This window comes from Crotalus tigris, unplaced genomic scaffold (genome assembly GCF_016545835.1).
Source record: "Crotalus tigris isolate CLP2741 ecotype Arizona unplaced genomic scaffold, ASM1654583v1 scf7180000017543.2237141, whole genome shotgun sequence".
Classification (NCBI taxonomy): Eukaryota; Metazoa; Chordata; class Lepidosauria; order Squamata; family Viperidae; genus Crotalus; species Crotalus tigris.
The window spans coordinates 2,129,242-2,153,365 of record NW_024096463.1 but is presented as its reverse complement, the minus strand read 5'-3'; the positions used below and the strand labels follow the sequence as shown (position 1 = coordinate 2,153,365).

The 24,124-nt window shown below is 44.4% G+C and overlaps 2 protein-coding genes across 6 annotated transcripts in view; one reads left to right on the top strand and one right to left on the bottom strand.

Moving 5' to 3' along the window:
- The first annotated feature begins 275 nt into the window (after positions 1 to 275).
- TMEM161A (transmembrane protein 161A) lies at positions 276 to 15,488 on the top strand. Of its 2 annotated transcripts, none has more exons than XM_039324144.1 (12): positions 276 to 433; positions 4,252 to 4,355; positions 5,804 to 5,884; positions 6,274 to 6,371; positions 8,600 to 8,756; positions 9,618 to 9,769; positions 9,872 to 9,932; positions 10,910 to 11,053; positions 12,384 to 12,497; positions 12,781 to 12,955; positions 13,442 to 13,538; positions 14,933 to 15,488. In XM_039324144.1, exons 1-12 carry the CDS (start codon positions 431 to 433, stop codon positions 15,208 to 15,210), a joined length of 1,464 nt encoding a protein of 487 aa, XP_039180078.1. In that variant the 5' UTR covers positions 276 to 430; the 3' UTR covers positions 15,211 to 15,488. The 2 variants fall into 2 exon arrangements, with proteins under 2 accessions (XP_039180078.1, XP_039179990.1); XM_039324056.1 differs by having other exon boundaries at positions 6,271 to 6,371.
- A 5,468-nt stretch (positions 15,489 to 20,956) lies between these two features.
- The window catches only part of SLC25A42 (solute carrier family 25 member 42), a 41,040-nt gene continuing 37,872 nt past the window's right edge, over positions 20,957 to 24,124 (bottom strand). For all 4 annotated transcript variants that reach the window (XM_039323850.1, XM_039323676.1, XM_039323762.1 and 1 more), the window contains one exon: positions 20,957 to 23,929. In XM_039323850.1, the coding sequence (XP_039179784.1) occupies positions 23,604 to 23,929 (326 nt within the window). In that variant the 3' untranslated portion in view covers positions 20,957 to 23,603. The remainder of the gene's footprint in view (positions 23,930 to 24,124) is intronic.

Genomic DNA, 24,124 nt, shown 5'->3' with positions numbered 1-24,124 from the left:
GCATATATAACTTTTCCTTACAAGAATATGTGAGAGAGTTGATGAAAAGAATACTGGCTGCTACATAAACATAAGAGATTTTGCAGAGGAAAATCAAGCATATTGTAATATTGCTGTACAGTACAGTAATCTTACACTGCCAAAGAGGACGAGACTACAAATCCCAAGATCCAACGCGGCGAGCAGGGAGGTGAAAAGCGGAAACAGGTGGACCTTGAATTCTCACCAAGGAAAGAAAAAGGAAATCACCGCCTGCCTCCTTCTTTTGCCATTGGTTGGCAATCTTGGGCTAGGGCGGCTTTTGATAGGTCTAGAGGAGTTCACGCCTCCTTTTGGCTAAAGGGTTAGAAGGAAAGGCACGCTGTATTTGACTTTCTCTTTTTGCCCGGTCTTCGAATTTTTTTTTTCTGGATTGTGATCCTCCAGTACAATGGTGAGCCTTTAATTTTAATTAAGCTTTTATTTGCTTACACTAAAGCTTCTTCCTCTCCCTTTTAAAGAGTGAGCCAGAGGATTACGGGTGGATGAAGGTGCTTTGCTATTTTGATGTCCTTTCCTTAACGGGAATTTTGTTTTGAAATAGAAATGCATGGAGAACTTCGAATGTTTCTAAGGCGAATTGTGTTCGAGAGAGGAGACGATTGCGCACGTCTTAAGCTTCGGGGTAATTGTGGCGCATTAAATCGAGCTTCCATGGTCAGGAATAGGCTACCTTGAAATGGAGAGTAAACAGCAGACGGAGACATTGCCTTACAGTATATCAGCCTGATAATTAGCTGGTCTAAGCCGAGATACATATTTGGATTGGAAAAGTGTGTGTGTGTGTGTGTGTGTGTGAGAGAGAGAGAGAGAGAGAGATAAAACCCCTTGTTATCACCTGGTGTCTGAAATTCTTGGAACTGATTTTTTATGTAGGGAGCAAGGTCTTTGATCCTGGGCTGTGATTTTTGCTCACAAAGGACCAATGCTCACAAAGAACACACTTTTTCGTGTGTCATCTTCACGACCTGTTTTCCTTGTTACCTTCTGGGAGGTGGCTTCGTGGTATCAGTAGCATAACATCCAGAGTCAGCCATAGTTTCATTCCATACAGCATTAACCTTGGGAACTCTCAAGCTTCTTCCTTCTGTTATATATTAAAGATGGTCAGTATTTAATATTTATTTGTTATGTATATGTAGGAGTGTGGGTCTATACATATGTAGTATATAGTACAGTATGCTTAGGTGTGTGTCATGTATGTGTTTCACTTTGAGAGCGGGCAACTAAATTTCATTTTTTGATGTGTGCCATTGTGCCCATAATAAAAAAAAATGACAATAAAGGTTATCTTATCTCTTAATTCATATCTTTTTCTGTGGCTTCCTGATCCTTTTCTCACAAAACGTTGGGCCTGTGTCATACAAATCAAGTCCCTTAGCACTTCCACAACACAGTCTCCCCACAGGAGCAGGCAACCTTTTGCTGCATGGAGTTAATATCCTTTCTTGTTTGGTTTTTATTTTTTAACAAACTTGTGCCTATGCACCCAAGTCGCAGCCCTTGGTCAACATGGTCTGGAACACAAATGAGTGAAACGGAGGATGGATTCACGCATCGTATGAACCCATGGCTTCTTGTGATTTTGAATCATGCTTTTTTCAGCAAATGGTAGCAACTTTGGATTCTTGTCTCCCATTTGGCTGTAATTCATGGTTTGCAGGATTTACCCAATGTATTAAGTCAAAATCAAGCCAGCCACATGATGGTTAAATGTGATGTGTAAAATTTAGTTGATGTTTCTGTGGCTGCAAGATTCAGGAGGCAGAACCATATCTTTTTGTGGAAAAAGAGGAGGAAACTTGATAACCTTGATTTCAAATCACGTATTGTAATATAGAAAATACAAGTTCAGAGATGTGAAATTTTGTTTCTGGTCGTGTAAAATCATACAAGTGTTCTGTATTCAAACCTCTGTATTGTGGACCGAACAGGCCCAAAGTAATGTATTTGCACAATAGGAAGTTATCTGTAGTTAGTCTTTGATTTACGTCCAGTTGCCTAGCAACTGTTGGAAGTTAAGATGAACTCAAAAAAAGGTATTTACAATCTGGATTTGAAATTCTGATGACCATCCCCTGTGGTCCTGTGATCACATTTGGGCACTCAGCAACTGGCCATTTGCAGATTCCCACAGTCATGTGGCCATGATTTATGATGCTTTTTGCCGGAAAGTGGCATTTATTTCCGATTTCCAGAAAAAAAATGCCAATTGCAGACAATGGGTTTACTTAATGCCGTAAAATTGAGTCAGTGATTATTCACTTAAAGCATACGACCATAATTCCGGGTTCAAGTATGCTTATAAATCAAGGATTACCTGTATTCACAACTGTGTTCACAACAGTCCTCAACTTACAACCACAATTGAGCCCTAAGTGAGACAGTTAAGTGAGTTTTGTCCCTTTACAACCTTTCTTGCCACAGTTGTTAAGTGAATCTGGCTTCCCCATTGACTGCTTGTCAGAAGGTCGCAAAACATGATCACATGACCGCAGGACACCGCAACCATCACAAATACAGGCCAATTGCCAAGGGTCCGAATTTTGATCACATGACCATGGGGATGCTGCAATGGTCGTAAATGTGAAAAAAGTCATAAGTCACTTTTTTCAGTGTCCTTGTAACTTTGAACAGTCACTAAACGAACTGCTGTAAGTCGAGGACTATCTGTATTTCCATGGGTATCTGTGAAAACACGTTTGAGAATCTGTCACTAGAAATGCTGCTCATGAGATGGATGAGGTTACCTAGTTTGGGTCATGAAATGTCTGCAAGAAAACCAGCCAGCTCAGAGAGCACCAGGGACCCCTCATGTCAACCCTGAGCTACAAGGATTCTCATGAGCCTTTTAAGGAGGAAATAGCCCATTTTTTTCTTCAGCTCAGCATTGGGGATTATCACTTGCTGTTGCTGCTTATTTCTTGAAATGAGACAGTTTTCTTTTTTTCCTCACGTACTTCTTTTTACTGAACTGGGTACTAGTGAGGGTGCTGGTGGGTGATAGACACATCTGCTGGCTCTTCTGATGTCAGAAAAAAAAAGAAGGAAAAAGATTTTTAACTGGAAATTAATACTTTTTGAGAAAAAAAGTATTCTGTTGCTCAGTGATGGGCTGAGGTAAAGCCTTCTCTCAGTTTCTTCCATCTCTTTCTCCTCAGCTAGATCTCCCCTAATACTTTCTGAAGTTCTTCTCGGATCAGTATCCTGCTTTTAAAAATAGACCAGGATTTCCAGTCTCAACCTTCTGCCACCCTATCAAATGTCTACATTATAGCTCAACCCTGAAGAAATGTCAGGGCCTCCTTGCATTTGACGAATTGTGAAAAGTGTGCAAAAAGGAAGCAGAACGTAGGGATGAAACATGTCTCTATTCAGAATAAAAAATTCATTTTGCCGGAGAATAATAAATAATTATGGAGCATTTCATAACCCAACTAGGTAACATCATCAGTGCAAGTATAAATATCATCAACTCGCACTGATGCCGAGTAACAGTTGGGTAATGAAATTACTTTTTTCAAAATCAGAAAAGAGAAACAGGTGGAGTTTATGCTTGTTCATCTCTTTTTCTCCTTCCACATAAACAGTAAAAAAAAAAAAGTCCTGTGTGTTTGCTGTGCATTTCCTCTTCAGCCTCCAGATGTGCAGGGCTACAGATCCTATTATCCCCAACCAGCGATGAAGTGAGGTGCCGTCTGATGTATCTGGAGCAGTGTTTCTCAATCTTGGCAGCTCAAAAATGTGTGGACTTCAATTCCCAGAATTCCCCAGCCAGCATTTGAAATGCCACACATCCTGTCTGAGGAATTCTGGGAGTTGAAGTCCACACATCTTCAACACTATTGAGAAACACTATTCTAAACTCCGTAGATATACATCCTAGTTGAAGAAACACTAGTCTGGAGGCTTGTTGGGATGGAGAAGCCAAAGTTTTTGACCTGAGATGATGAGGAAAAGTGGCTGTTTTCTCTTAGATCAGTGTTTCTCAATCTTGACAATTTTAAGGCATGTGGACTTCAACTCCCAGAATTCCACAGCCAGCAATGCTGGCTGTGGAATTCTGGGAGTTGAAGTCCACATGCCTTAAAATTGTCAAGGTTGAGAAACACTGTCTTAAATGGAAGAAGGGAGTCTTGTTTATGAGCCATGGGTGCTGGAGGGAGAGGCCTGAGGCAGTGATGAGCCAATGTGTCTCTTTCTCCTTGGCAGGCAGTGATGGGGATACAGCTTGTGTTCTCCTTGTTCGTGGCCAGCATCTTTCAGAAGATGGCACCCCACTGGTCCTTCGCCCGATGGCTCCTTTGCAATGGAAGGTACCTCATCCTTTGTAATAATGTGTTGCTCTGTAGTAGCAAACATGCCTCGTTCTGTGGAAGGAATCAAGGGCCTGGCATACCAGATTTTCTTCAGCAAGCCTTCAACGAATCCCGTCTTGCTGCAGCCTTATGGGGAGAAAACGGTCACTCAAATTTGCAACAAAGGCTGGAACATGGGTGTCCAGAGAGGGTCTGTGTATGTTAAAAAAGTTGAGTTGACAACTGAATAATTGAAAACCTTCCTTTTTTGAACGTGCGTTGTACATGTGACTCATTAAAAAGGGGTGGTGCTTTCATTGTGATTGCTATCTTGACTTTTTTGACTCCCCCCCCCCCTTCCTGCTGATGTCCTGGGAAGTTGAGTTGATTTTGCAACTTTAAAAAACACCTGCGCTGTGAATCAAAGAAAGCTTTGTTTAAAAACAGAAATGCTTTTGCTTCTATGGCTGTGGACAGGCTTATTTGGAATTCTAAGAGCATCTTATGGGCACCATCACAGACTAGCTGCCTCAGTGAATGTGGCTGGTCCCTAAGAATTTTGGGAAATTGAGATGGCTTCCCTGCTTTCTCTTTCCAAGATCATTTATCCCTTTTAGTGCATAAGTTTACATTTGTCTGTTTTATTAGAACAGGTATACCTGTTTTCCAGCAGAGTACCTGTGACTCCTCTTCCTAACTCCCAAAATCATTCTCACATATCATTACCCAACCCCACAACATCTTTATCCTTCAAGAGTGACTTTAGAGGTCTGTTTCGGGAGACAGATGCATTCTTGGAAGGAAAGATGATGCTTGAAGCAAAAGCATCCCGTATTTAAAATTAAAAGAATCTAAAAATAATATCATAAGCTCTGTGACACCTTTTTTTTTCAGAATCCTAACTGGGGCCCAGAATTTAAAAGCAGTTTCTTGATAGCAATAGCACTTAGACTTATATACTGCTTCATACTGTTTTACAGCGCTCTCCGAGCGGTTTACAGAGTCAGCCCTGTTGCCCCCAACAATCTGGGTCCTCATTTTACCGACCTCGGAAGGATGGAAGGCTGAGTCAACCTTGATCCGGTCAAGGATCGAACTCCTGATTGTGGACAGAGAGAATGCAATACTGCATTCTAACCATTGCACCACCATGTTTTTTGATACCTCACGTTCTGTGCAAATCCTGAATTTTGTAAACTGGCCTACTAACTTTTCACAGGAGGGAGTGCCCTATTTTTGTCAGAGTCTCTTGATAGTGAGATGGGTGACATATAAAATTAATAACTCAATAAATAAAAAAAAATTCCTGCCACAAAAACACCATCCCCAGTTTTTAACATTCAAAACAAAAAGAAGTGAAATAATGACCAAGACACTAACAAACAGGTTCTGAAGAGGCCTGTATCTGTGGCATCATGGCTTTTTCTTTCTATGTGGCATCAAACTGGTATTTTATATTTTGCTAGCTTGCACCGCTACAAACATCCTTCAGAAGAGGAGCTACTTGCTCTTGCAGGAAAGCAGAAGCCAAAGGGTAAGCGGGACAGGTAAGCCCAATTAGCAAAAGGCCAATCATCTTGGCAGGTAAGTTGGCTAGTGTTTTTTAACTTGGCAACATTTAAGATCTATGGACTTTTAATTTCTAGAATTCCACAGCCAGCTATGCTGGCTGGAGAATTCTGGGAGTTGAATTCCACAGATCTTAAAGTTGCCAACATTGCTAAATACTGGGCTAAAGAAACTGGGGAAAAAATCATAAAGATTTTTATTCTCCCAGATGGGTAAGCATTTGGCAACTGGATAGTGGGAGGTTTGCAGGTAGAAGTTTTTTTTAGAGAAAATACTTGGTGGGGAAACCTTATATATTTTCCAGTTATACCAAGCCTAAACTAAGTTGAGCAGTAACCAGGGGTGTTGGTTGGTTTCTTTCCAGCAGAAGGATTAACGGGGTGACCGATGCGAAACCTTCTACCGTTCCCCGAGACATTGATTTGCAACTGGAGAGTAGCCCAATCCGGACAGTGGATGCTCTGGGTAAATGTATGGAGGTTGGACTCTCTTAGCTACATCTTCATTGTATGGGGTGGGCCAGGAAGAGGGTCATCTCATAAGGATGCTGGAAATTCAGAAACACAGAATGTTTCTTTTATGGCAACTTGAAAGTGGCCGTGCCTTTTGTTGAGCATTGGGAAAATGTGGATTTTCCCTTTCCTCTTCTACTGAGATGTGATTAAGATGGTGCTCAGAGATCTGTATGCAGATGTTCCATTTAACTGTGATGACAACACCCAAAGGTACTTTTTAAAGAGGCAACTGGACCAGGATCATCTGGTCCAACATTCTGCACTATACAGGAAAACCATGTAAACCAGGAGTCTTCAAACTTGGCCCTTTTATGGCTTGTGGACTTCAACTCCCAGAATTCCTCAGCCAGGCACACTGGCTGAAGAATTCTGGAGTTGAAGTCCACAAGTCATAAAAGGGCCAAGTTTGAAGACCCCTGATGTAAACCATCCATGAGTTCCCAGCCCCTTTTTAAGAGAATGGAGAATCCTCATTCTCCATTGTTGGACTTTTGCACTGTGGTACATCCATTGCCATCATGAAGCTTTGTAGGTAGTTGCAACTTCTGCAATATTTCTATAAGGAAAGAGTGACCTTGAATTAAGTAGCTTCTTGTACATGTATAACTGCTGAAAAAATGCAGGAGCCAATGTGTGGACATGGTGAAAAATCTGGAGTAGGAATAAAGAGAATGAAGTTTTAATCTCCTCTCAGCACCAGTTACTGACTTTTAACCCAGCTTACCTCCCATGGCTGTTGTGGGGGAAATTGTTTTGAGTTCCTGCAGTGGGCTATACATCAAATAAATAAATAGAGGGATGCTTTGGAATGAGCATTTTTTTCCCCTCTTACAGGTAGTCCTTGACTTATGACCATTCTAGTTAGCGCAATGCTGAAATAAAATGACTTACGAACAGTTCTTAAACTTAAAATCATGACCGCAGACTTGCAGTCATGTGATCAGAATCTGGAGGTTTGCAACTGGCAAGTATTTACCATGGTTGCAGCATCCAGGGTCACGTGGTCACCATTTGCGACCTTAGCTGACTTCTCACAAGCAAAGTCAAATGGGGAAGCTGGATTCATTTAACAACCATGTGATTCACTTAACAACTGCAATGTTTGGCTTATCTGTAGCAAAAGTTGTAAAACCAGGCAGGACTCACTTAAGAACTGCTTTGTTTACCAACACAAATTCTGATCCCAGTTTTGGTCATACGTTGAGGACTGCCCACCTGGTCTAAGTGGCATTTTCTTTTTACCAGCTAAGTGCTCGCAATCAAAGCTAAACTAAATTCTTATTCAGGTAGAACTACATAACAGAGTTGCCAGGAAGCTTAATTAACCTAAGATTGATGGTTTTGTTAGCAAGTTATCGGTGGTCGTCTGTTTTAAGTTGCTTTCTTTTTGAAGTATCAGTTTGAGGCTATGACATGACTTTGAAAATTAATACAGATGGTCCTTAACATAGGCCCATGATTGAGCCCAAGGTTAAACGAAGGGTACAGCATTGAACTAGATCAGACCTGAGATGGGATAATAATAATAATAGTAGTAGTAGTAGTAGTAGTAGTAATAGTAGTAGTAGTAGTAGTAGTAACAACAACAACAATAAAGTTGGAAGGGACCTTGGAAGTCATCTAGTCCAACCCCCTGCTCAGGCAGGAAACCCTATACCATTTCAGGCAAATGGCTGTCCAGTTTCTTCTTAAAAACTTCCAGTGTTGGAGCATTCACCGCTTCTGGAGGCAGGTTGTTCCACTAGTTAATTGTACTAACTGTCAGGAAATTTCTTCTTAGTTCTAGATTGCTTCTCTCCTTGATTAGTTTCCATCCGTTGCTTCTTGTCCTGCCTTCTTGTCCTGCCTTCAGGCACTTTGGAAAATAGCTTGACTCCCTCTTCTTTGTGGCAGCTTCTGAGATCTTGGAAGACTGCTATCATGTCCCCCCTCGTCCTTCTCTTCATTAAACTAGACATACCGAATTCCAGCAACCATTCCTTATATGTTTTAGCCTCCAGTCCTCTAATCATCTTTGTTGCTCTTCTCTGTACTCTTTCTAGAGTCTCAATATCTTTTTTATATCCTGGTGACCAAAACTGGATGCAATATTCCAAGTGTGGCCTTACCAAGGCATTGTAAAGTGGTATTAATACTTCACGTGATCTTGATGCTAAGCACTTTCTGTTTTCTCTTTAGTTCTATGCTATTTCCTGGAATATCAGTGGTACGTGGACTTTGCAGGATATTCCACTCTAGTCTACCTTTTCACTGAAGGTTACTATTGCCTCATCGATCCCCAGAAAGAAACCAACATTGGAATCTTCTGGTGCCTGCTGACAGCCATATTCTCCGTGTATCCTTTGCAACCAGTGACCCTTCCCCTTTTATACCCACTTTTATACAGGTGTTGTTGTTTAAAATATAAATTAGCACAATCTTTTCCTTATTTTCTTCTTGTGATAACATAGGAGCATAAACATCTGACTGTAGTTTGTTAAAAGAACTGTGGTTTAATATACAACATGAAACAACAATATTCAGGGAACATAGAGAATACAAGATAGTCAGTTATATTGAAAGGGTTGAAGTGAGCAAGCAGGCTCCAACTGCTATTCTCCTCAGACTAGGGGTAGGCCACCTTGGCTCTTTTATGACTTGTGGACTTCAACTCCCAGAATTCCTGAGCCAGCTGGGCCAAGTCCTGCCTCAGACATAGTCTCTTAAAGGGATACTACCCCCAAATACTCTGCTGACTCATTCTCTATATATCACTTCTGCCGGTCAGCTACTAAATCATAATTACCTTGACAGGTGGTCCTTGACTTACGACCATAATTGAGCCCACAATTTCTGTTCCTAAGCGAGATAGTCATTAAGTGAATTTTGGCCCATTTTTACGATCTTTCTTGCCACAGTTGTTAAGTTAGTAACGCGGCTGTTAAATGACTTGACTTTGCATGGCAGAAGGTTGCAGAAGGTGATGGCATGACCCCGGGACACTGTAACCGTCCTAAAGATGAGTCAGTTGCATGGGGATGCTGCAAAGTGTGAAAAACGGTTGTAAGTTCCTTTTTTCAGTGGTGTTGAAACTTCGGTCACTAAATGAATTGTTCATAACTCCAGGACTACCTGTGCAAACTTTTAAATACGGCCTTTTCCTTTTCAAAGACTGGAAGCAGAATGGTTGATGTTATGACCTTAGCACTAGCTTCAGCAAAATTTTTGTCATGGTGATGCGTCATTATTTCCGCTCCAAGGAGGGGGGTGAGCGCTCTGTCTGCCTGTCCTTTGCCTTCCTCTTCCTTCTGATTGCGATGGTGGTCCTGGTGGTCCGGGAAGATTACCTCGAATTTGGTCTCAGTGCAGGTGAGTGACCTGGGGCATGGGCCATAGCGGGGCACCCCTGCCACCTTGGCTGGTCAAATTAAGCTCTTTGCACTCCCTTGATCAGCTCTCTCCTCTGTCCAGGACTAACCAGCGTCCACGACAATTTGGAAGTCTTCTTCATGGACCAAGGATGGGAATGGATGTAAGTGCTTGCTTATTGAGGTTTGATCCTCTTCCAGTTTAGGTCCAACTTTTGCTGCTATTGGCAATGGGAACCCTCCCCCCCAGTAGTTATGGTGTTGGCTTTGAACTCTCAGGAGAAAGTCAGGCTCCAAAGACAGTAATAAATAAGGATGTCATTCCATTTTTATAAAGGTATTTTTTATTTAATAGATTTTTATTACTTTATAACAGTGGTTCTCAACCTTTTTAATGCCGTGACCCCTAACTGGTCGTATGTTGAGGACTACTCAACCGGTCGTAAGTCAAGGATTACTCAACTGGTGCAGCACCGTTTGCAGAATGGGACTTTTGACAGGCTCAGCAGGGCAGAGACAGCCTGGACAATTCCTATTGGCTTTTGAAAGCCAATAGAATTAGACTCTATTCAAGAGAGTCTATTCTATTGGCTTTCAAAAGCCAATAGAATAAAAGGGAGTAGCAGAGCTAAGGAAAAGGGGGAAAAAGTGGCAGGCTGCATTGTTTGGCGACCCCCGTGAAATGGTCGTTCGACCCCAAATGGGGTCCCGACCCACAGGTTGAGAACCACTGCTTTATAAGAAGTATAAGACAGAGAACATTCATAAGATTGCTTCTTTTTTTCCCCACCACAACCCTGTGAGGTGGGTTGGGCTGAGAAAGAGTGATTGGCCCTGAGTCACCCAGCCGGCTTTCACGCCTAAGGTGGACTAGAATTCACCATTTCCTGGTGATTGGCTCCAAGTCACCCAGCCGGCTTCATGCCTAAGGCAGGACTAGAACTCACAGTCTCCTGGTTTCTAGGTCAGCATCTTAACCACTACACCAAACTGGCTCTGACCAGTTTGGCCAAGGTATAAGCAAGTTGATTGCTTCCCTTCACTTAGCACCAAGACCTTCTCGCCTCTGAAAGAACTTCGGAGATTTCCAGGTAGGGTTCACGGTTGGCTTTATTGGGCTTTATTTGTTTCTTCCCTCCAGGATCCCGGTGACAAAACTCGGAATTAAAGTGGGTCTCGTGGGCCTTTGTTCATTCATTGGTGCCTGCTTAACTTTCCCTGGCCTACGGCTGGCCCAGACTCAGCTGGATGCGCTCAAGATGGTGGCCGACCAGCCAAAGATCCAGTTAGGTTCAAGCTCATTGCTTAGCCCTAAAGAGCCCCATAAATCCTGAGAACTGAAGAAAGATCTTGCCTCACCTTCTTCTAAAATATAGGGGCCTAAGTGTCCTTATGCCAGTGATAGCGAACCTTTTAGAGACCGGGTGCCCAAACTGCAACCCAAAAGCCACGTATTTATTGCAAAGTGCCAGGGCTACATCAGCATTGTGGTGCCCTCGGGGGGGGGAGGGGCCCACTGGGTGGGTGTGACTGCAGTGGTCACGGCAGACTGGGTGAGTGTGGCTGGGGCCAGGGTGGGGGGGGCAGTCCCTCACCATCTCCGAGGCATCCCGGGGGGCCAACGCTGCTTGCTCACTCACTTCCTGCCCTGTCATTTCCAAACGCCACGTGTTCGCTACTCTGGCAAACTCTGCTGGGGCAACGGCGCGTGTGCCCACAGAGAGGGCTCTGAGTGCCGCCTCTGGGGTTCGCCACCACTGCCTTATGCTGTTGGATCAACCTAATAAGAACAGATGGGGAAGTGATAGGTGAGAGAATGAGGCAATGATACATAGACCCGGTTCCATTAGAAGATAAAATCAAGACAGGAACGTGATACTTCAGAATATATACAGAACCTCAAAGTAGGTCTGGCAGTAGTCCTCAATGGAACCGCATCTACATGGAAGGAAGAGTGTAGTGGGGTGCCCCAGGGCTCTGTTCTGGGCCTAGTGCTCTTCAACATCTTCATCAATGATTTGGATGAGGGGATAGATGGGGAACTCATCAGATTTGCAGACAACACCAAGCTGGCAGGAATAGCCAACACTCTAGACCAGTGGTGGCGAATCTTTTAGAGACCGAGTGCCCAAAATGCAACCCAAAACCCACTTATGTATCGCTGGATGCTGGGTGGGCATGGCCTGCTGGGTGGGCGTGGCCTGCTGGGTGGGCGTGGCCTGGGTAGGTGTGGCCAGCTTGATGTTGCTCCTGGGGAGGGATGGCTATGGAGCAGGGCTGGGTTGGGGGAGATCCAGGGGATCTCTGGCAGGTGGGGCAGTGGGCAGGAGGGCATCTTGCTTAGCTGATGGCTTGGAGGGGGCAAGGGGGCAGCTATACCCTGATAGATGCTCCAGCTTTTTAATGAGGTGCACATAAAAACCAGGTGGAACTTTGATCACACCATTGTGGATGCCATCTTGACTCATTTGCCCCTGCCCTGTGGACACTCTGCTCCCTATTTATACGCTTGGGGGGGGGGAAGGGAGTGGTATTGCCAGATAGACATTTCCAGCCTCTCAAAGTCTGGAGAATCAGCCTAGTACGGAACAAACTTCCCACTTCCCATCCTACAGACTCCTTCTGCACGCCAGTTTTCTTTCTCCCGTGATCGTGATGCTGATGTGGATCAAGCCCATTTCACGAGACCTCTTGCTGAAGGCCCCCATGGGCAAGGAGACAGTCCAGATGTAAGTTAAGGGGAGGTGTTGCATTCCAGCTGTGAGTTCTTTTTTTAAAAAAAAAAACAACAACCCTGTTTCCTTTTAATCTTTAATTCAAGTAATTTCTGCTTAATTTTTTTTGCCGGCATTCCATTTAGCATCCCTGCATGCATGAGGCTGAGTAACTTAGATTCAAAAGGGGGGGGGAATCAAGCCTAGATTCTCAGGCTGTTGCTTGGCAACTCAGCATTTGAAAGACTTCCTCCCTCCCACCGAGAGAGCTAATGGATTCCCTTCCTCTTTGTGACAGCATGTCGGACGCCACCTACAATTCTGTACGCCTCTGGACGATTGTGGTGCTCTGTGTGCTGCGCCTGGCCGTCACCCGCTACCATCTCCAGGCGTATCTGAATCTGGCTGAGCGTTGGGTGGAGCAAATGAAACGGGAGGCCGGCCGGATCACTGTGCTGGAGATTCAGCGGAAGGTAGGCCCAGGACATTGTTAAGTGAACCTGGCTTCCCCATTGACTTTGCTGGTCGGAAGGTTGCAAAAGTGATCACATGACTCCGGGACACGGCAACCGTCATAAATACATGCCAGTTGCCAAGGCCTTCACATTTTGATCAAGTGGGATGGATGGTACAATGGTCGTTTAGTGTGAAAAAGGTTGTAAAATAGGGCAAGTTACTTAACTTTCTTGCTGAGCAATGGAAATTTTGGGGCTCAGTTATGTCCATAAGTTAAGGACTACTTGTATCTGGAATGCTACTTAAGACCTTAGATATCAGGGGTCGTCAACCTTGGCTACTTTAAGACTTGTGGACTTCAACTCCCAGCAAAGCTGGCTGAGGAATTCTGGGAGTTGAAGTCCACAAGTCTTAAAATTGCCAAGGTTGAGGACCCCTGCCTTAGATGACCAGATCTCAATTCTCATTCTTCATGGTTCCTTTTTTTTTTTTTTAATTTCCAGATCACCAGGATCTACTGCTATGTAACAGTGGTCAGCCTCCAATACCTGACGCCAATATTTCTCACTCTGCACTGCACCCTTATCCTCAAAACTCTTGGTAAAGGACTCTTCAGTCACCTAAGTGTCTAGAGCAGCGGTCCCCAACATTTCTGGTTTGAAGGGGTAGGGGATGGTTGGCGGCACATGCGAAGAAGGAGGAGGAGAAGAAGAAGAAGAAGAAGAAGAAGAAGAAGAAGGAGAAGGAGAAGGAGAAGGAGAAGAAGAAGAAGAAAATAATAATAATAATAATAATAATAATAATAATAATAATAATAATAATAATAATAATAATTAAAAAAGTTGGAAGGGACCTTGGAGTAGATGATCGCCAAGGTCCCTTCCAACTTTATTATTCCAACCCCCTGCTCAGGCAGGAAACCCTATACCATTTCAGACAAATGGCGTGCTTGCCTACTGCTTGCGCCAATGATGCTTTGCGGACAATTGCCCATCGCTTGTGCAAGTGGAGCTGCGCGTGCACGCACACTCGCCTGCCACTTGTGTGGTCCAGTTCCAAACCAGCTGCAGCCCAGTGATGGGCTATGGCCCCAGAGGTTGTCTGTGAAACATAGATTTATTTATTTAAAGTAGATTTCCACTTGTTTCATCTTTCATAAAATACCTAGAAGAGGGAGTGAAGCTATTTTCCAAAGCACCTGAAGGCAGGACAAGAGGTTTTTAAGAAGAGAATGGACAACCATTTGTCCAAATGTCCAGTTTCTTCTTAAAAACTTCCAGTGTTGGAGTATTCACAGCTTCTGGAGGCAGGTTGTTCCACTGGTTAATTGTTCTAATTGTCAGGAAGTTTCTCCTTAGTTCTAGGTTGCTTCTCTCCTTGATTAGTCTCCATCCGTTGCTTCTTGTCCTGCCTTCAGGCGCTTTGGGGAATAGCTTGACTCCCTCTTCTTTGGGGCAGCCCCTGAAATATTGGAAGACTGCTGTGCCGAATAAAAATGTGTTGCTTGTTACTCTCTCCTAAAGAAGGAAGAGGGCACCTGGAATTTTTATACACTTTTATATGTACAAGGTTGATAAAAGAATTTTGGTGACATATAACAGTGGTGGCGAACCTATGGCACGGGTGCCAGAGGCGGCACTCAGAGCCCTATCTGTGGGCACGTGCACCGTTGCCCCAGTCCTAGGCCTTCAGCTGGGTTTTATAAAACCTTTTTGCTTTAGGCCTCCGCCGCCATGTGCAAAAAAAAAAAGGTTCAACCAATCAGTCAATTTTAACTTCTTGCAGGGAAAAAAAAGATCTCGCAAAGTTGGAATTGATTGATTGAACTTTTTAGTCCTACCCAGTCTGCCGTTACTACCGTAGCCACGCCCACCCAATGGGCCACACCCACCCGGCACCTGACGATGCATAAGTGGGTTTGGGGTTGCAGTTTGGGCACTCAGTCTCTAAAAGGTTCGCCATCACTGACATATAACCTTTTCCCCCCCCAAAAGGTGAATATTCCTGGGGCCTGTATCCTGAACCTGCGCTAACATTTCCAGCGCCTGATGCTATTCCGATTCGTCAGGCCGCCCCCTCTGAGGATTCTGGGAAAGAAGATGTCCAGGCTGCAGTGGAACAGATCACCGCATCTCTTAGTGCCTTGAGTACCGTCTTTACTCCTCTTTTCTACCGGGGGCTGTTCTCGTTCTGCGTCTGGTGGATTGCGGCCTGTCAAGTCGTTTCCATTTTCTTCGGCCTCTATTTCCATCAGCACTTGGCTATGTCCTAAGTGAGAAAATCTGTGGCCTCAGAGTGGGACGTTTTGGGTGCAGACTGTGCTTAGTGCCAGAATATGGATCTCTCTTGAGGGCTTACAAATTGATAGCCATGTTGTCATCCTTGAGGAAAGATTTTCTTGTGATGTCTCTTAGAAGAAACCAGCTGGATTCAAGTACTGCTTTTTTAGACCAATCACAGTGGGCTGGATATACATCTTCGCTATCTCAAAAGAGGTAAAAGGGGAGTGACTAGATCGGCTTTGATTAAAAAAAATTTTTTTCCCATGTCTTTTGGCTTAAAAACATTCAGAAGCAAGGTTGAAATCTGAACAACGGCATTACCTTTTGCGTCTCATTTGCTTAGCCAATTTTTTTTTTTTGCAGAGGTTTGATTTAGGTGGGTTTTTTTTCATTCTGCCTTTATTATTTGTATATTTTAAGGCAATGAGCATACCCAATACTCCTTCATCCTCCTATTTTCCCCACAACAACATTGTGAGGTGGGTTGGGCTGAGAGAGAGGGACTGGCCCAAAGGCACTCAGCCAGCTTTCATGCCTAAACTGGGATTAGAACTGAGTCTCCTGGTGATTGGCCCAAAGGCACCCAGCCACCTTTCATGCGTAAGGCAGGACTAGAACTCCCAGTCTCCTGGTTTCCAGCCTAGTGCTTTACCAAACTGGCTCCAGTTAGAATAGTAACCGATGCAGGTGAAAATGAAATTTACAAAATTGTTTTCATAAATAGCAGAACCATCTTTGGTCCATAAGAAGTTTAAGTAAGTTAAATGCAAGATTTTCACAATCAGGATGTATCGTGGTAAAAGAAAAGACAGAAGCTCCCTTTTTCCATTCAGTCAAGGATTCCAGCTGCACATTCATTTAACTCTACATACCTCTTCTTGTTTTGAGAAAAAGTTTTTTTTAAAAAAACCCAACTCCAGTAAAAAGGTCTTACAAATAATGGGACATAAAATACATAACGGTACAAAAACAGCAGTATTATAATCAAGAAAAATAAGTACAGGTAGTCCTTGACTTACAGCCATTCGTTTAGTGACCATTCAGAGTTACAACACATGGAAAAAATAGGACACGACCATATGAGCAGCATCCCCATGCTCTCAAAATTCGGGAGCTTGGCAACTGGCATGTAGTTATGACGATTGCATTGTCCGGGGATCATGTGATCACCATTTGTGATCTTCCCAGCTAAGTTCGGACAAGCAAAGTCAATGGGGGAAGCCAGATTCACTTAATGACTGCATGACTCGCTTAACAACTTCAGCAATGAACTTGACAACTGTGCCAAAAAAAAGATCGCAACATTAGGCCTAATTCGCTTAACAACTGTCTTGCTTAGCAACAGAAATGTTGGGGCTCAATTGTGGTCATAAGTCGAGGATTATCTGTAGCCTGAGGTTCAGAAGAACACCGTATCTTGTTTCACACAGTGGGCTTAAAAAGCACACCATGATCAGACCTAGGGAGCACATCCCCTAGTTCAGGGGTGAGCAACCTTGGCTCTTTTATGACTTGTGGACTTCAACTCCCAGAATCCCTGAGCCAGCATGGCTCAGCTTGGAAACCTCTCCCTTTCCCCTCAGCATGGCTGGCTCAGGAATTCTGGGAGTTGAAGTCCACCAGTCATAAAAGAGCCAAGGTTGCCTACCCCTGAACTAGTTATATTGGACTCCTTGGTGACACCTCCAAGAAATATAGAAGTTGTCAAATATCAGCCTCTCTTGGGTTTTTCTTTTTTAACTTCCCAGTTAAAGTCCAGCCCTGCAATTTCCTAGTGGTCTCTCCCCTATCCAAATTCTGACCAAGCCCCACTTAGCTTCCAGAGTCAGCCAAATTGCCACCACCTGTTATGAGATGGTTAAGCCTAGTGCAGTGGTGGCGAACCAATGGCACGTGTGCCAGAGAGGGCACTCAGAGCCCTCTCTGTGGGCACATACGCCATCGCCCCAGCCCCACTTCCCCATGGCCCCCTCCTTATCAGCAGTCCCCCGGAGAAGAGTTGTCCCCAGGCGCGGCCCACGTGGAGCAGCATAGCCAAGGACATGGTAGCCGGGCAGCGGGGACAAGATGATGCTGCGGAGTGTGGGTGGAGGGCGTGGCTGCCAATGACACTGCTGGGCCCCCTGGGTGATCTGTGGCAGGCCATGGAGGCAATGTGTGGCCTGGTGGGCAGGCAGGGCGGTGGCAATTTTGGGGCACTCAGTCTCTAAAAGGTTCGCCAGCACTGGCCCAGTATTACATCTAAACTTAAGCCAGGAATTAAAACCAGTGGAGGAGAGGAGAGCTATTTGAAGCCAAAGCCTGGTATGATATTTGCCTGCCATGAATCCAGTGGGGCAAACCTAATGAGAGGGAAAGTCCATGGAGATGCTCAGTCATCCAGGCCACGGTTGTCCCAAAGGAGCTTTTTCAAGAGGCAACTGGACTTCCTTTGTTTTTCCTTGAAGATGTTTCGAACTGAAGAAGCTTCTTGGGTGAGAAGCGAAACTAAAATCCAGCTGCCTCTTGAAGAAGCATTTTTGGGATAATCGAACAGCCATTTGTCCAAAATGATATAGGGTTACCTGCCTGAACCTTTTGTGAGTACTCTCACAAGATGTCTACGGAGGGGGAACGTGGTCAACCACAAGGCATCCCTTATCCCTCCTGGAATCCAGACTACATTCCACTACAGTTTTGTCATTTTGGGGGGGGGGGGGTCACTGTGGTTAGTAGATCCCTAAGATACTTGACTGGATTCACCATGAGCAAGCAGACTATTTAGTACTTGAGTACATTACAGGTAGTCTTCAACTTACCACAACTGAGCCCAAAATTTTCTTGCCACATTTGTTAAGTAAATCACTGCAGTTATTAAATTGGTAACATGCGCTTGTTCAGCGCATCTGGTCTCCCCATTGACTTTGCTTCTCAGAAGGTGATCACGTGAACTCGGGACACTAGCAACCATCATAAATGTGAATCAGTTGCCAAGCATCCTGCCTGAGCAGGGGGTTGGACTTGAGGACCTCCAAGGTCCCTTCCAACTTTATTGATTATTATGATTATTATGATTATCATCTGTCGCTTAAGGATGACCCTGTGGCCTGCTTAATTTGGGTTACTGAGTAAGCCATAAATGATTGGGCCTGCAGACAGAACTAGTCCTTGATCTACGACTGACCACTTAGCACCCATTCAAAGTTACGACCTCTGAGAAAAAAAAGGGAGTTAGGGTGCTCGGCAACAGGGCCACACTTAACAACAGTTTTGAGGGAAGTTACTTCCCGTTTTCGGCAAAACCACTGCCATAGGGAATAAATGGGTTTGCTTAATGCCCATTGAGTGACTGCGGTGTTTGTTTTATGACTGCTGTGTTCTCTTAATGACCACTGCGAAAAAAAAGTCGTAAAATCGGAGTGGTCATCTGATCAACCTATTTTACAACAGTCACGCTATATGACCGCAACGGGCAGGCTCCATTATGGTTGTGTGTCGAAGACAGCATATTGTGTGGAGCAGATCAATAGTTCAGCTATGAATTGATGGTCTGAGTAACGTCACACTCTGGGGAAGGAGGAGTTTTTTGTATGGGATGCCCTGCCCCTTTTCAATAGATAGGACAAGAAGCAACAGATGGAAACTAATCAAGGAGAGAACCAACCTAGAAATAAGGAGAAATTTCCTGACAGTGGGTGCTCCCTCACTGGAGGCTTTTAAGAAGAGATTGGACAGCCATTCATCTGGAATGGTACAGGGTTTCCTGCCTGAGCAGGGAGTTGGACTAGAAGACCTCCAAGGCCACGGTCATCAAAAAGGTTGGAGATACTTATATTAATAATAGCAGTAGCACTTAGGCTTACATACCGCTTCACAGTGCTTTACAGCCCTCTGTTTACAGCAGGGGTTCTGAACCTTGGCAACTTTAAGACTTGTGGACTTCAACTCCCAGAATTCCTCAGCCAGCTTTGCTGGCTGAGGAATTCTGGGAGTTGAAGTCCACAAGTCTTAAAGTTGCCAAGGTTCAGAACCCCTGGTTTACAGACTCAGCATATTACCCCCAATAATCTGGGTCCTCATTTTACCGACTTCGGAAGGATGGAAGGCTGAGTCAACCTTGAGGTGGTCAGGATCGAACTGCTAGCAGCCGGCAGAAGTAGCCTGCAGTGCTGCATTCTAACCGTTTCGCCACCATGGATTAGACACCAATAATGCCACCTAATTCTATACAATTAGACAAAATCTCAGAAAAGAGAGACACGACAGACGCCACAAACTGGATAATTCATTTTTATTATTAAATATACCCTTGGCACAGATCTTTATAATTTTTTCACTATAAACATCTATATAAAACAAAGTGTCATTGGCCAGATAAAAAGCCACAATGCAGACAAGCTCCTGTCAGCTGAGGCCATTGTGTTTCACATTTTGTACAAATGCGTCTTGCCTTAGCCGCGCCTTTGTCCCCGAGGCTGGAGTAGCTCTCCAAAGTCACCCTTTGTAATACTTGGCTGTGCAATAGTGCCAAATACTTTAGTGGCTAGCTCACTTTCCTTCAAAACACTGCTTATGGGCCTGCAACTCTCTCTGGGAAACATGTTGTGGCTTTGCAATCATATACTCTGTTTGCACAAAGCAATGAGAAACAGCCCTGCCTGGAATACATTGCAGATTTTCTACATCAAGGGTGGTTTCCCCAAATAATCCTTATAAGGGTAAAAAGGTACAAACTTCTGCAAGGAAAGGGATCCTGTTTCCCCACTGGTTTACTTGTCACAAAATAGTTCCCCTTGTCCTACAAGAGCACCCCTGTTGTGCTTGGAGATTCCCACAGCACCTTCTAAAGAAGGGGTCTTCATACTTGGCCCTTTTATGATTTGTGGGCTTCCACTCCCAGAATTCCTCAGCTAGGCATGCTGGCTGAAGAATTCTGGGAGTTGAAGTCCACAAGTCATAAAAGGGCCAAGTCTGAAGAGCCCTGTTTTAAAGGCACATTCAAATACAGCAAAGACACCAGTCAGCCATATCACCTGTTACCCTGGAAAAACAGCACTGAGCGTTCGCTAAAAATCACCTTGTTCAGCACAGGAAAGTTGGCAGCAACAGGAAAAGTGCTGTTTAGGACAGCCGGTTTGTATTGACCTTTTTTCAAATTATTATTAGACCAAAGAAAACCTTGGCTAGGTTCCAAGTAGGGAAGGCAAACCTGTCCTTGAACTATTAGTCTAGAGCAGGGGTAGGCAACCTTGGCTTTTATGACTCGTGGACTTCAACTCCCAGAATTCCTGAGCCAGCCATGCTGAGGGAAAAGGGAGGTGTTTCCAAGCTGAGCCATGCTGGCTCAAGAATTCTGGGAGTTGAAGTCCACGAGTCATAAAAGAGCCAAGGTTGCCTACCCCTGGTCTAGACTCTAGAGTGTTTTGGCAATTTTAAGATGTGTGGACTCCAGCATGCCGGCTGGAGAATTCTGGGAGTTGAGGTCCACACATTTTCAAGTTGCCAGGTTTGAAAAACACTACTCTGGAGCAGGGGTCTTCAAACTTGCCCCTTTTATGACTTGTGGACTTCGACTCCCAGAATCCTCAGCCAGGCACGCTGGCTGAGGAATTCTGGGAGCCGAAATCCACAAGTCATAAAAGGGCCAAGTTTGAAGACCCCTGCTCTAGACCAAGGGTCTCCAAAGTTGGCAACTTTAAGACTTGTGGACTTCAACTCCTAGAATTCTCCAGCCGGCATAAGGAATTCTGGGAGTTGAAGTCCACAAGTCTTAAAGTTGCCAACTTTGGAGACTCCTGGTCTAGACTCTCTACCTTAGGAATGTGCAGTTGGGAGAAAAAGACCCTGCTGAGCTTGCCTTGGTGAGATTCTCCAGCTGACTTAATACTGGGGAACAGGAGGGAGGCCCACATTAGCTGCCCACAAAGAGGTTACTAATCCCTATTATAGCAGGCTTCCCCAGCTAAATATCCAATTCGCCCCAATGAATTTGATTTGATTACAATGACCAGGGGATGATTTGTGAGTGTCTAACATTTCTGGACAAAAGGCTCTATGCAAGACCATAAGGTAAGTGGTACAGTGTTAATTATATAAAGCAGTTTAAAAAACAAAAACACAAGCTAGATTGGCAACCAAGCTTAAGAAGTGGAAAGGGGGGGGGGAAATCTAAAAATTTCTAAAATCGGAAGAAAAGCCTTCTAAGAGCTGAGTTATATTCATAAATCTCAATTTGAGACATTTTTCACATTTACTGATTTGTGATTTGACTTGTGCATGTTGGCGGCTAAGCCTTGAGGCCACTCATGTATCTTCCTTCACAGTCAACGTGTTCTGTGCGCACAACAGCTACACTTCACATTCTGGATTCTGCCTCTTAAAAAATATGGTATCTGGGGGTGGGTGCTTACGGCATCTCAAATGCAGAAAAAGCTTTACAACGACAAAAGCTTCTGTTAGTTTCTGAGCCCCTTTGCAGAAACCATTTTGATTAGCGCTGTTGCAAAAGAATCAACAGGTTGTAGAATTTTTAGGATCATGCAAAGAACAATTAGGATGCTGGGTGTGAAGAGGCATAGTGCATGCAGATCACCACAAAATATTTTGTGGCCAACAAAATGTCAGTTTCCAGCCTCTTGTACAAAATGTGGGGAAGGATCCATGTCAGTTCACAATCGTGTGTCTTTTAGCCTTACCACAGACCCATAATACCTATTGCTGTAACATACACCATTCCAACTTTCTTCCTTAGCAGGGATGGGGAACTATGACCCTTTTATAACTTGTGGACTTCAACTCCCAGAATTCCTGAGCCAATGGCCAGGAATTCAGGGAGTTGAAGTCCACAAATCATAAAAGGGCCATTGTTCCTCACCCCTGCTTTAGTCCGAAGGGAAAGGCTTAAGAATTGTATCAGGGTATAATCTGTTGCTATTTCCCCCCCAAGTGGCATTAAAGTTGAATGAAGCAGAAAACAGGCAGGAGAAAAAAATAGCAGAACCGATGCAGCAAAAAGCTATCCAAAGAGACCCAAACGCAGCAAATATATAAGCTGCCACAAGAAGTTTGCTCAGCGTGGCACGACGGTATTCTCCACTCTGACAAGCAGCAGCAAATGAAAGGAGAAAGGGAAGATAAGTAGTGGGATTATACTATTTGGGAAGGAGGCTACACCACGAGGTTGCTGGTTTGGCCAACAGGTTGTGTTTTCTCCCATTTCAAGCGAGCAGGATCTTAAAAATGCACAAAGCAGGGAGGGCCCAGAGAAAAAGAGCCAGAGGCTCTTCATTCAATCTGAGAACCCAACCCAAGTTAACGTTAACTAGGAAGAGGAGATTCTCAGGAGCTCATAATATCCCTTCAAGTTCCTACCATCCAACCAAACACTTATGACATCCATTCTCTACTTTTCCCTACTGTGGAAGTAATAATAATACTGAAGAAATGAAACAGATAGCTTATCGCGCGTCTTCAAACTTGGCCCTTTTGTGACTTGTGGACTTCAACTCCCAGAATTCCTCAGGCAGGCACACTGGTGGAGGAATTCTGGGAGTTGAAGTCCACAAGTCACAAAAGGGCCAATTTTGAAGACCCCCTGGCCTATCAAGACAGCAAGCGTTTCCAGTTAACACTGCGCACTGGTAATGTTTTCCCCAGAGTGACCCATCTCCAATGGAAAGCAAAACCTATCTGGTAAGTTGTTGCTTTTTTATTTCTTTGAAAAACAAAAAAAAAACAAAACACAAAATCCTTTATTTAAAAATGCTGCTCTGGAAAATGACAACCTGAACAACTATTGATTTAAGATTGAGTTCCCCAGCTAAGGATCTCCCTGGTTTCCAGCAACAAAAATGCCAGAGGAAGTGTCCGTCTTTTTTTTTTTTTAGTCAACTCTATGGAAAAATATTCCCACCCCAATCTGGCACTGCCCTTCCAAGAGGTAATGAATGATATGTGAGGAGAGTTGTGGACAAATTTAAAAAAAATAAAAGGGGAGTGGGGAAGAGTTGGGGGCAAAAAAAGGTTGACACAGATAAAACCACATCAGCTGCTGCCTCCTGTGATGAGGCTCGCAGTGAACGAGTCCCCCGTTTCTCCCCCATTTGGAAAATTCAGGGGGTGTGTAGATCACGTCATAAAAACAGTGAAAATCCTGCACTGATTTCTACTATTATTTCTTCGCACATTCATTATCTGGAAACCAGAGAGGAGATGGCCACAGTTTAGAGGAATCTGTGTGTCTGAAACAGACTTCTCCGAGGTCATTCAGATCTACCGTGAGAATCTCAACTGGGATCAGGGAAAGGGGGTTAAAAAAGGAGGATTGTCCATCCTCGTCTGTCAGCACTGGTGCCACCGTGGTGGCCACTCCCTCTCCACAAGGAACCGGGGCGGCGGTTTGGCGTTACCTCTGCACATTCATACTGCGCTCCCATTTACGGAGGAGAATCTGCATGAGATCAAAGGTGGTGAAGCTGATGCCTACGGCAATGGGACCCTTGACCCAGTTCATGCTCAGCCCTTTGTACAAGCCTCGGATGAGTCCCTCTTCCCGAATGATGTCCCTCATGGTGAGGAAGATAGACCCGTAGAAGTAGCCCAGCGCTCCTGCGGTCTGCATCCGTCGACGGACCACATCCAGAGGGTAAGAGGCCGACTGCCCAATCAGGCCTGCACAAGCCCCAAACACAAGCCTTTCCACGGGATAGGGCTCTCTCCCCCCGCTGTGATCTGGAGAGGAAAAAGAAAAGGAGACCCTGTAGAGATGCTTAGAAATACAACAGATTTCGGTCTGTCGTTATTTATTTATTTATATCTCACCTTTGTTATTTTTAACAATAATTCAGGGTGACGAATATAGCCAATTCACCCACATCCTCGTAATTTCTCCTGTGAGGTTGGTTGGCCTGAGAGGGAGGGGACTGG